Genomic DNA, 13,265 nt, shown 5'->3' with positions numbered 1-13,265 from the left:
TAACTGCTGCTGAAACCCTCATCCATGCCTTTGTTACCTCCAGACTCAACTACTTCAATGCTCTCCCGGCCGGCCTCCAACCTTGTACCCTCTGCAAACTTGAGCTCATCCAAAACTCTGCTGCCGTAATTCTCACTCGAATCAAGCCCCGTTCTCCCATCATCCCTCTGTGTTCGCTGACCGACATTCGCTCCCGGTCCAGCAACGCCTCGATTTTAAAATTTTCATCCTTGTCTTCAAATCCATTTACGGCCTCGCCCCACCTTATCTCTGTAACCTCCACCAGCCCGACAACCCTTCGAGATCTCTGCGCCCCTCCAATTCTGGTCTCTTGCTTTTCCCCGCTTTTCATCGCCCCACCAAGGCGGCCATGCCTTCAGCTGCCTGACCTCTGAAGTGCCCTCGCTAAACCTTTCAGCCTCTCAAACTTCCTTTCCCCCTTTTAAACGCTCCTAAAAACTTACCACTTCACGATTAATGTGGTCACTTGTCCTAATATTTCCTTCGGCGGCTCGGTGTCAAATTTTGTTTGATAATCGCTCCTGTGAAACGCATTAGGACGTTTAACAACGTTAAAGGCGCTGTATAAATGGGAGTTATTGTTGTTAATATTCACCTATGTCCCTTTCAGGGTGTTAATATTGCTGAGATCAGTGGGAGTGTTTTACAGTTCACAGGGTGTCTCAGGCCGTGGACAATGAAGTACAGAGTGTCTCAGTGAGAGTTTTAATATTAACCTCTGTAATCTATCGGTGTGTTAATATTCATGAGTCATTGGGATTATGTTCGTGTTTACAGGAAGTCTCTGGCAGTGTTTTGGTTGTTGCAGGGTGTCTGTTCATCAACGGTAATATTTACATGAAGCGTCTGTCAGTTTGTTAACACATCCTGTCGTTCTCTGGGAGTGATTCGTTGCTGACAGGAAGTGCCTGGCAATGTATTAATATGGAAATATGTCAGTATTTTAGTACTTGCTGCGTGTATCTGTGAGACTTGTTAATGTTTACAGAGTGTTTCCTTGAATCTCTTAATGTTTACAGTATTTCTGTGATTATATTAATATTTACAGGTCTTTCAGTGAGTATGTTATTATTTACAACCTGTTTCTGTGAATCTGTTCTTTACAGGCTGTTTCTGTGAGACGGTTATTATTTACAGGAAGTTTCTGTGAGTGCATTAATGCTTATAAGGTCTTTCTGTGACACTGTTAATATTTACAGGGTGCTTCTGTGGGACAGTTAATATTTTAGTGTGTTTATTTGAAACTGTTAATGTTTACAGGTGGTTTATGTGATTCTGTTAATATTTACAGGGTGTTTCTGAGAATGTTAATATTTATATGGTGTTTCTGTGAATGTTAATATTTACAGGGTGTTTCTGTGAGACGGAATTTATTTACAGGGCCATTCTGTGCGACTGTGAAAGTTTACAGCGTGTTTCCTTGAGTCTGTTAATGTTTACCGGGTGTTTCTTGTAAATGTTCACCTGTTGTCCATTTAAGTTTGCTGATATTCAAATGAGTCTTCCGTCATGTTACTGAACATTTAATTGATAATTTCCTTCAATAATTTAAAACACCTTCCAACGATTGGCCAGACCCACAATGTCTCGACAGGAAGCAGTCGTGAAATTCCCGGCCCCATTCAAGAGCCACCGCAGGGACCTCAGAGGTTGTGATCGTCCCCAAACCTCCATTCAAATTGGGAACCGATGATCGCATTTTGGACTGGTTCAGTGTCATAGCCGATTGACCCCAATATCTCGATATCACAGACCCCGGGGGCGGAGCGGGTAGAACAGAATATGAAAGAGGATTGAGTTCTGATGCTGGGAATTCTTCCGTTCTTCTCATTATTTAATGATGTTAACAATCAGAGAAAAGGGATATTTCAGCATATTCTTCAACTGCTCTCTGAATTTAGTCTGGGTTACAGCATAAATACAAGTGTTTGTGCAGCAACTCAGGAGCTGGAGCATGAATCCCAGTTCCATGAGAAAGATCGGTGGAATTACAATCGGACCTATGAAACTTAACACCCGCATCCATATAGAATACAACATAAACATCGCCCATAACAGCATGAAATTCCCCGAGATGACGAACAGTAAAATAATGGACTTCCTTCGACTCGTAATTTCTGGGTCACTGGGACTCTCTTCACTGCTGTGGTCCCGGAGTCTCCTGCGGGCTCTGTTGGCCACGACAATGTGTCTGACGATTAAAACATTGAGCAGCAGAATCAGAACAAATGCGAACCCCGGGGTTAGAATATAATGAAGGATTTCGATTGCTCCCCATGCCCGGGAATATTTAACACGACCTTCTACAGCACAAAAAAAGGGAAGGTTGCCAAGAGTATACCCACGCGATAACATAAAGTACCAGGTGATGTTCTTTAAACAGCTCAGCACAGTCACTGTTCCCAGAACCACAGCCGCCGTTTTCTCGGTGCAATATTTATTTTTCAGTTTCTGGCAACAAATGGCCACAAATCGATCAAAGGTGAAAGTGACGGTGAACCAGACAGAACAGTCTGTCGCTGCATAAAGCAGGACGGCGTGGATATTACACACGCGGATGTCGGTCAGGAAATGAAATTGTTCGTAATATGCAATCGGAACCTGTCTCAATATCAGATCGATGATAACGACCAGTAGATCCGCCGCTGCCATGGCCACCAGGTACCGAGTGACACATTTGGAGAGGCCGCACTTTCCTCGGGACAGGATCACAATCGTCACTAAGTTAACTGTAAGGAAGGGAAATAAACAGGGACATTATACATCAGGCTGGGAGCAAAAGCAGCAGTTTGATGAAGTTCGGGGTGAAATTTGTTGATTTGTTACTGCATCCTGTGATGGATCTGATCGTTATACTTGTGATACGGCTTTCAACTGGAGACAGAGTTTAAATATAATAATAGTGATTGGACTGGGAAATAGAGAAACAAACAGGGATTTCTGCTGGAATCAGGAGTGGATTGAGAACTAAATAAAAGAACGGAATTAAATTACACATGAAAGATAATCGGTTTCCAATGAATCACATCCCCCTGTAAATATTGATAGAACCTTTGATCCATGTGTAAATATTAATACAATCCGTGATTCCAAAGTAAACTTTGTCATAATCTGTGGACCCACTTGTCAACATCGTACCGTCACTTTAACTCTTGTCGATATGGCCACAGATTCTCGGCGCCACGATAAACATTCGGGAATTCCATAGATCCAACTTTAATTATTTGTAAATTCTCCGGATCCCGTGTTAATGTGGTATAGTCCCTGAAAGTTTGTTACAGTCACTAATTCCCCAATTAATGTTGATCTTTCCATTCAGTCTCCAGACCGTGTCAGTCTGGACAAGGGTCAATGGACAGTGTCAATATTTCATGCAGTAAAATAATCTTAGAGCACACAAGAAGGACACTGGGCCCACCGTGCCCGTGCCGGCTCTTTTAAAGAGTTACCCAGTTAGTCCCACTCCCCTGCTCTTTCCGTATAACCCTGAAAATGTTTCCTTTACAAGTATATGTCCAATTACCTTTTGAAAGCTACTGTTGAATCTTCTTCCAACACCTTTCAGACAATGCATTCCAGATCATAACAAGTCGCTGCATAAAAAAAAAAATCTCCTCATCTCCCCCTGCTTCATTTCCCAATTATCTTAAATCCGTTCCTTTGGTTACCGACCCTTCTGCCAGTGGATACAGTTTCTACTTTTTTAATCTCTCAAAACCCCTCATTATTTTGAACACCTTTATTAAATCTCCCCATGGCTTTTTTCTGCTCTAAGTGAACAATCCCAGCTTCTCTAGTCTCTCCACATAATAAAACCCTTTATCCCTGCTACCATTTTAGCAAATGGCCTCTGCACTCTTTCTTTGACTAACTTTCTAAAGTATGGTTCCCAGAATTGGGCACAATAATCCAGCTGAGGCCGAACGAAGCAGTGGCAGAGCGTTTACATATTCAGGCAGAAGCCAGAATGCGTCAGTGTTTACATGCATGGGTGAGTCAATATTTACAGGGTTACCAGGGAGCGTGCCCATTCAGGCAAACCCCGTTTGCGTTGATATTCTACAGATTCTGTAACAATAATTCAATGCAAACCTAGGACACAGGACCAGGAGTGGGCCATTCAGCCGCTCGAGTCTGTTCACCATCCAATTAGTTCATGGCTGATCTGCATCTCAACACCTTTTAAACCCCTTTTGATCCATATAATTTGTTAATAAACAAAAGGCTATCGATTTCATTCTCGAAAATGTCAATTGATCCAATACACACAGCCGTTTGGGGAAGAGTGTTCAAGGTTTCCACTACCCGTTGGGTCAAAAAGTGCCTCCTGATTTCGCTGCGAAATGGAATAATTTGCCCTCTAGTTTTGGATTCCCCCAGAATAGAAAAAAATTGTCGGAATCGACGCGATTCAATCCATTTATGACTTTAAACACGTCGATTAGATAACTTTTGAGATTTTAAACTGAAGGGAATACAAAAAAGTTTATGCATCCCACAAGTACTGACACGCACAAAGGAACATCCAGTAAAGAGTGAGAATCACTTGAGAATAACGTATAATTACTGACACACAAATAGAAAGATCCAGCAAATACTGACACTAAATTAAAAACAATCTGTAAATACTGACACTCAGCTAAGAGCATCCTGTAAATACTGATACTCAGCTAGGGACATCCCACAAATACTGATACTCAACCATGAACATCCTGTAAATACCGACAGACACCTCGGAACATCCCATGAATACTGACACTCAACCAGGCACATCCTGTAAATACTGACACTCACTCAGGAAAATTGTGTAAATAATGATACTCACCTAGGAACATCCTGTAAATACTGACACTCATATGGGAACATCCTGTAATTACAGACACTCACCCAAGAACATCCTCTAAATACTGGCATTCACCTCGTAACAATCTATAAATACTGACACTCAGCTAGCATGATCCTGTAAATACTGACACTCAGCTAGGAACATCGTCTAAATACTGACACTGACCCAGGAACATCGTCTAAATACTGACACTCACCTAGTAACATCCTGTGAATACTGACACTAACCGAGGAACATCCTGTAAATACTGACAGTCAAACAGTAAATTCCTATAAATACTGACACTCAGCTTGGAACATCGTCTAAATACTGACACTCACCTAGTAACATCCTGTGAATACTGACACTAACCGAGGAACATCCTGTAAATACTGACAGTCAAACAGTAAATTCCTGTAAATACTGACACTCAGCTTGGAACATGGTCTAAATACTGACACTGACCTAGGAACAATCTATAAATACTGACACTCACCTAGTAACGTCCTGTAAATACTGACACTCAGATAGGAACAATCTATCAATACTGACACTCACCTAGGAACATCCTGTAAATACTGACACCCAGGTAGGAACATCCTGTAAATACTGACACTCACTCAGAAAAATCCTGTAAAAACTGTAAATCCTCACGCACTCAGGAACATCCTATAAATACTAACACTCACTCATCAACATCCTCTAAAAACTGACACTCAATAAGCAACTTCCTGTAAATACTGACACTCACTCAAGAACATCCTGTAAATAATGACACTCGCCCAGGAACATCCTGTCAATACTGACACTAATCCAGGAACATCCTGTAAATACTGACACTAATCCAGGAACATCCTGTAAATACTAACACTCCAACAGGAACATTCTTGAAATACTGACACTCACCCAGGAACAGCTTGCAAATCCTTACGCTCAATAAGGAACATCCTGAAAAAACTGACACTCACCGAGGAACACCCTGTAAATACTGACACTCACCCAGGAAGATCATGTAAATACTGACACTCACCTAGGAACAGCCTGTAAATACTTACGCTCACTAAGGAACATCCTGAAAAAACTGACACTCACCGAGGAACACCCTGTAAATACTGACACTCACCCAGGAAGATCATGTAAATACTGACACTCACCTAGGAACAGCCTGTAAATACTTACGCTCACTAAGGAACATCCTGAAAAAACTGACACTCACCGAGGAACATCTTGTAAATACTGACACTCAAACAGGAACATCGTCTAAATACTGAAACTCACCAACGAACAATCTATAAATACTGACACTCAGGAGCATCCTGTAAATACTGACACTCACGCACGAACTTCTTCTAAATACTGGACCCACAGAGTATTATCCCATCGATGATGACATTCACTCAGAAATATCCTGTAAATACAGATACTCACCAGGGACATCCAGCAAATACTGACACTCACCCAGGCACATCATGTGAATACTGACAATCACGAAGGAACATTCTGTAAATACAGACTCTCACTCAGGATCAACCTGTAAATATGGGCACTCATTCAGGAATATATTGTAAATACTGACACTCAATCAGAAAAATCCTGTAATTACTGACAATGACTTCGGAACCTTCTGAAAATAGTGACACTCACTCAGGATAATCCAATATATAATGACTCTCAGTCAGGATCATCCTGAAAATAGTGTCACTCACTCAGGATCATCCTGTAAATACTGACACTCAATCATAAAAAATCCTGTCAATGCTGCGACTCATAGAGGAAAATCCAGTAAATACTGACACACAATCAGGAACACCCTGTAAATAATGGCATTGACCCAGGAATAATCTGCAAATACTGACACTCACCCAGGAGCAACCTACAAATAATGGCACTCACTCAGAAACATCCTGTAAATATTGACACTCACTCAGTAACATGCTTTAAATACTGAAACAAATTCAGGAACATCCAATAACCACTGACAGTCACTCAGGAACAACCTGTAAATGCTGACACTCTACAAGGACATTCCGTTAATAGTGACACTCTCTCAGGAAAACCCTGTAAATACTGACACTTATCCAAGAACAATGTTGACAATGTTGACAATGAGCCTGGAATGATCTGTAAATAATACACTCACTCAGCGATATCCGGTAGATACTGACACTCACTTACGAACATCCTGTAAATGTTGACACTCACTCAGGAACATTGCGTAAATAAAGACACTCACTCAGGATGCTCCTTGAAACATTGACACTCACTCACGAACATCCTATAAATACTGACACTCACCTGGTACATCCTGTGAATAAAACATCAAGCAGGAAGATCATGTAAATACTGACACTCACCCAGGAACATCCTGTAAATACTGACACTCACAGAGGAACACCCTGTACATACTGACACTCACTCATGAACATCGTGTCAATACTGACCCTCACAGAGGAACATCCTGCAAATACTGACATTCACCTGGTTCATCCTGTAAATAACGATACTCACCCAGGAAGATCCTGTGAATTCTGACACTCACACAGGAACATCCTCTAACACAGAAATGCACCCAGGGACAACCTGCAAATACTGCGACTGACTCAAGGGCTTTTCTGTAAATACTCTCACTCACTCGGGACGTCGGGTTAATACAGACGCTCATTCTGGAACATCGTGTAAATACTGACAGTCGTAAGGATCATCCTGCAAATTACGTCACTGAACCAGGAACATCCTGTAATTACTGAGAATCACTTAGGAACATCCTGTGAATAAGAATATTCACCGAGGAACATCCTGTAAGCACAGACACTCACTCAGGAACATCCTCCAAATACAGACACTCACTCAGGAACATCCTGTAAATACTGACACACACTCAGGAACATCCTGTAAATACTGACATTCACTCGAAAACATCCTGTAAATGCTGGCATTCGCCCAGGGTCATCATCTAAATAAAGACGCTCACCCAGGAACATGCTGTAAATATAAACATCATGCAGGAAGATCCTGTAAGTACTGGCACTCACACAGGAACATTCTGCAAATATAGAAACTCGCTCAGGAAAAAGCAGCAAATACTGACACTGACCAAGGAATAATCCGTAAATAATGACTCACTCAGGAACATCCTGTAAATACTGGCACTCACTCAGGAACATCCTGTAAAAACTGACAGTGAACCAGGAATAAACTGTAAATACTGACATTCACCCTGGAAAATCCTGTCAATACTGACATACACTCTGGAACATACTGTAAATACTTAAACTCATACAAGTACATTCAGTTAATACTCACACTCTCTCGGGAAAAACCTGTCAATTCTGACAGTAACCCAGGAACAACCTGTAAATACTGATAATGACACAGGAATGATCTGTAAATAATGACACTCACTCAGGAATATCCTGTAGATACTGACACTCACACAGGTACATCCTGTAAGCATTGATAGTCATCCAGGAACATCGTGTAAATACTGGCACTGACTCAGGAAACTCCTTTAAATACTCACACTCACACAACAACACTCTGTAATATTGACCCTTACCCAGGAACATTCTCTAAATACTAACACTCACTCAGGAACATCCTGTAAATATTGACATTCACTCAGAAATTTCCTCTAAATACGGACACCCTCACAGCTACATCCTGTAAATAGTAACACTCCATACGGTAATTCATGTAATTACTGAGACTCATGCAGGAAAATCCAGTGAATAATATCACTCGCCCAGGGACATGCTTCAATTACTGGCACGCATGCAGGAACATTCGTTAAATACTGACCTTTACGAAAGAACATCCTGTAAATACTGATACTCACTGAGAAACATCCTATAAATCCTGGAACTCGCCTACGAACATCCCACGAATACTGAAACGCAACTCGCATCATGCTGTATACACTGACATACTCCCAGACCCTGTGTATATAGTGATATACTCCCAGACCCTGTGTATACACTGACATACTCCCAGACCCTGTGTATATAGTGGCATACTCCCAGACGCTGTGTCTATAGTGACATACTCCCAGACCCTGTGTATATTCTGACATACTCCCAGACCTTGTCTATATAGTGACATGCTTCCTGTACTATTTATTAATAATTACATTCTCCGAGGATTCTATGGCATCTCTGAGACACTCCAAGGTTCAGAACTTGATTTTAAACATTCCCGGGGACTCCCTGCGAAACTTGTCTCACTGTACGAACCCCTGTAAATTCTCATCCACTCCGAAAACATTCTGTAATTACTGACAACTTCAATTACACTACTTGTGAATTTTGACACAATCCCAGGGATTATATATCAATATTGACACTCTGTCCGGGACACACTGTAAATACTGACACACCCCAAGGGCCCTCTTAAAGCAACCTCGCACTCAGGCACCCGATCATAGAGCTTCACTCCCAGGGACCCATGTTGAATTAAATCTCACACCCAGAAGACCTGCTTAAATACATCTCCCATCCTCGAAACCCCAGAAAGTAATTGAGGCTCAGCAGGCGACCCTGGAATTATATCTTCCATCCCGAAAACCCCATATCTATATCGAGACTTACCAAGAGACCCTCGAATTAAAACTTCCATCCCGAAAAAACCCATATAGATTTAGAGACTTAACAGGAGACCCTGTAATTATATCTTCTATCCCGGAAACCCCATATCGGTGTAAATACTTACCAGGAGACTCCACAATTATATCGCCCTTCCCAGAAACCCCATATCGATATAGAGACTTACCAGGAGAACATGTAATTACATTTACCCTCCCAGAAGATCCATATAAATTATAATGAATGAGCAGGAGTTCCCGCAATTACATCTCCCAACCCAGAAAACCCATATAGATAAAGGGACATGCCAGTAGATATCGGAATTACATCTCCCATTCTGGAACCCTACATAGATATAAAGACTTAGCAGGACATCTCCGCAATTACAAAGACCTAAGAAGAGTGCCCGTAATTAGATCACCCATCCCGGCAACCCCATATCGATATAAAGACTTAACAGGAGACGCATGTAATTACATGTAACATCCCAGAAATCCCCCATAGACATTCAGAATTAGCAGCAGAACACCGTAATTTTATCTCCCATTCCAGAAACCCCATTTTGGTGCAGAGTCTTACGAGGAGACCCCAAAATTACATCGCCCATCCCGGAAAACCCATATTGATATAGAATCTTACGTGGAGTCCCCGTAATTACATCTCCAATCACGGAAAACCCATACAGATATAGGGCCAGACAAATAAATCCTGTAATTATAACTCCCATTCCTGATACCCTATAGAGATTTACAGACATCCAAGGAGACCGAGTTTCCATCCTGGAAACCATATATCGATATAGACTTACCAGGGGATCCCTTAATTGCATTTCCAATCCTGGAAACCCCATATAGATATAATTTCTCAGCAGAAGACCTCCGTAATTATATCTCCCATCGGCGAAACTCCATATAGATATAGAGACTGAAGAGGACAGCCCAGAATTACATCTCCCATCCCGGATAAATCATGTAGCTATGGAGACTGAGAAGGAAAACCCGTAATTACCTTACATCCAGGAAACCGACATAGATATAGAGGTTTACGAGGAGACCCCGTAATTACATCTCCGATCCCGACAATCCCATATGGATATAGAGACTTACCAGGAGACCCCGTAATTACATCACGCATCCTGGAAACACATGCAGATATCAGACTTAGCAGGAGACCCCGTAATTACATCTCGCATTCTGGAAACACAAAAAATGTAGAGACTTACAAGGAGACTCCGTAATTACATCACGCATCCTGGAAACACATGTAGATGTCGGACTTAGCAGGAGACCCCGTAATTACATCTCGCATCCTGGAAACACATGTAGATAAAGAGACTTACCAGGAGACGCTTAATGACATCTCGCATCCTGGAAACACATGTAGATATAGAGATTTACCAGGAGACCCCGTAATTACATCTCCTTCCCAGAGATCCAATATAGATATAGAAACTTACCAGCAAACATCGTAGTTACACATTGCATCCCGAATACCCCATATACATATGAAGGCTTTGCAGGAGCTCCAGGAGAAGTGAAGGTGAGGCAGTAAATTACGAGAACAGTAATACAGTGAAAGGTAGTTTTCAAAACTAACAGCTGGATATAGAGGCTTATCAACAATGGCATCATCAGCGAGGAGCAGACAGTAAACGGGAAGAACAGTATTACAGTGAAACACGTGTTATAGAATTAATAGCTGATATAGAAGTTCCCAGGGACACCGACAGCAGCGAGGAGGGAATTGTAAATGACAGGAATAATAATACAGTGAAACCTGTTTTATAGAGTTAATAGGTGAATATAGAGAATAACCAGGAACACTAACTGCAGAAAGGAGGGGATGGTAGCTCACAAGAAATGTAATACGGTAAAACGTGGGACATATAAATAATAGCTCGATATAGAACTCACCACGATCTCCAAAATCAGCGAACTGGAAGCAATAAATGAGAGGAACTGGCGTACAGTTAATCGTGGATTATAGAATCGATAGGTTAATATGGAGAATTACCAGGTGCAGCAACCACAGCAAGGAAGGGGAAGTAAATGAGAAGAACAGGAATACAGTTAAACATGGTTTAGGGAATTAATAATAAAGAATATTACCAGGGACACCTGCAACAGCGAGGATGGGATAGTAAATCTTTTGAATAATCCGAAGTGCCAAATATATCCGAATAGCTAATCTTAGTCTATCATAATTTGCAGAAAGATAATCAAACTCCCAGGAGAAACTCCTGCCCATTGTTGTAACATTCCAATCTATTGTAACCAGATTATGGCCCATTCTTGTCACTTTCCAATTTATTGTCCTCCGATTCAGACGCTTTCTCCCACTCTCTGTCGAGCCGCTGATCCCTTGAAGGCCGGAGGTGGTACTTCACCTGACAATATGGGATAACACATTGCACGGAGCTCCATATTTATTGCAAAGGGAAACTCTCCAGTGAAACAATTAGGGCCCGTGGAGGCTGACTTGAATTACAGTCACTGAATAAACAGGTTCAGTTAACGCCTTTCAAACCAATACATTTTATATCACAACATATATTTATCCAAATATTTCACAGTTGTAAATCTAAAAGCTCAGCACATTATTTTAACTAATATTTGAAAGAACAGCAACTATGAGACCCGCAATCTGACAGCATCGGTGTGAAGCGAGAGCAGCTTCAATTACAGATTGCAGATTATTTCTGAACGTGATTTATTAATTAATTTCATTTAGTTTCTACCCAGTTCTAAAGGGTTGGGTTTACACTGAATCATTTTATCAGTCAGCTTGAAGACCACCCTGCCAATATTGGTGTAATCTCAGGATACCCCGTCAATATTTGGAAATCAAAGGATTATCTTGCAAATATTGGTACCGTCTCTGGATCTAGAGTCATAGAGTCATAGAGTTATACAGCACGGATAGAGGCCCTTCGGCCCATCGTGTCCGCGCCGGCCATCAGCCCTGTCTACTCTGATCCCATATTCCAGCATTTGGTCCGTAGCCATCTAAGCTATGGCATTTCAAGTGCTCATCCAAATGCTTCTTGAATGTTGTGAGGGTTCCTGCCTCCACAACCCTTTCAGACAGTGAGTTCCAGACTCCAACCACCCGCTGGGTGAAAAAGTTCTTTCTCAAATCCCCTCTAAACCTCCCGCCTTTTACCTTGAATCTATGTCCCCATGTTATAGAACCCTCAACAAAGGTAAAAAGCTCCTTAGTATCCATCCTATCTGTGCCCCTCATAATTTTGTACACCTCAATCATGTCCCCCCTCAGCCTCCTCTGCTCCAAGGAAAACAAACCCAATCTTCCCAGTCTCTCTTCATAGCTGAAGCGCTCCAGCCCTGGTAACATCCTGGTGAATCTCTTCTGCACCCTCTCCAAAGCGATCACATCCTTCCTGTAGTGCGGCGACCAGAACTGCACACAGTACTCCAGCTATGGCCTAACCAGTGTTTTATACAGCTCCATCATAACCTCCTTGCTCTTATATTCTATGCCTCGGCTAATAAAGGCAAGTATCCCATATGCCTTCTTTACCACCTTATCTACCTGTTCCGCCGCCTTCAGGGATCTGTGAACTTGCACACCAAGATCCCTCTGACCCTCTGTCTTGCCTAGGGTCCTCCCATTCATTGTGTATTCCCTTGCCTTGTTTGTCCCTCCAAAGTGCATCACCTCGCACTTTTCCAGGTTAAATTCCATTTGCCACTGTTCCGCCCATCTGACCAACCCATCTATATCGTCCTGCAGACTGAGGCTATCCTCCTCGCTATTTACCACCCTACCAATCTTTGTATCATCAGCGAACTTACTGATCATACCTTTTACATTCATATCCA

General features: G+C 41.9%; 1 protein-coding gene across 1 annotated transcript; it reads right to left on the bottom strand.

The window, feature by feature from the left end:
• Window positions 1-1,851: 1,851 nt before the first annotated feature.
• LOC137308157 (probable G-protein coupled receptor 139) lies at window positions 1,852-11,670 on the bottom strand. The gene is made up of 2 exons (XM_067977042.1): window positions 11,532-11,670; window positions 1,852-2,750 (listed from the first exon to the last, which is right to left on the bottom strand). The coding sequence occupies exons 1-2, from the start codon at window positions 11,668-11,670 to the stop codon at window positions 1,852-1,854; spliced, it is 1,038 nt and encodes a 345-aa protein (XP_067833143.1).
• Between the last annotated feature and the right edge of the window lie 1,595 nt (window positions 11,671-13,265).

Source organism: Heptranchias perlo, unplaced genomic scaffold, assembly GCF_035084215.1.
Source record: "Heptranchias perlo isolate sHepPer1 unplaced genomic scaffold, sHepPer1.hap1 HAP1_SCAFFOLD_122, whole genome shotgun sequence".
Lineage (NCBI taxonomy): Eukaryota > Metazoa > Chordata > Chondrichthyes > Hexanchiformes > Hexanchidae > Heptranchias > Heptranchias perlo.
The sequence above is the reverse complement of the archived record's forward strand: the minus strand, read 5'-3'. Positions and strand labels throughout refer to the sequence as shown.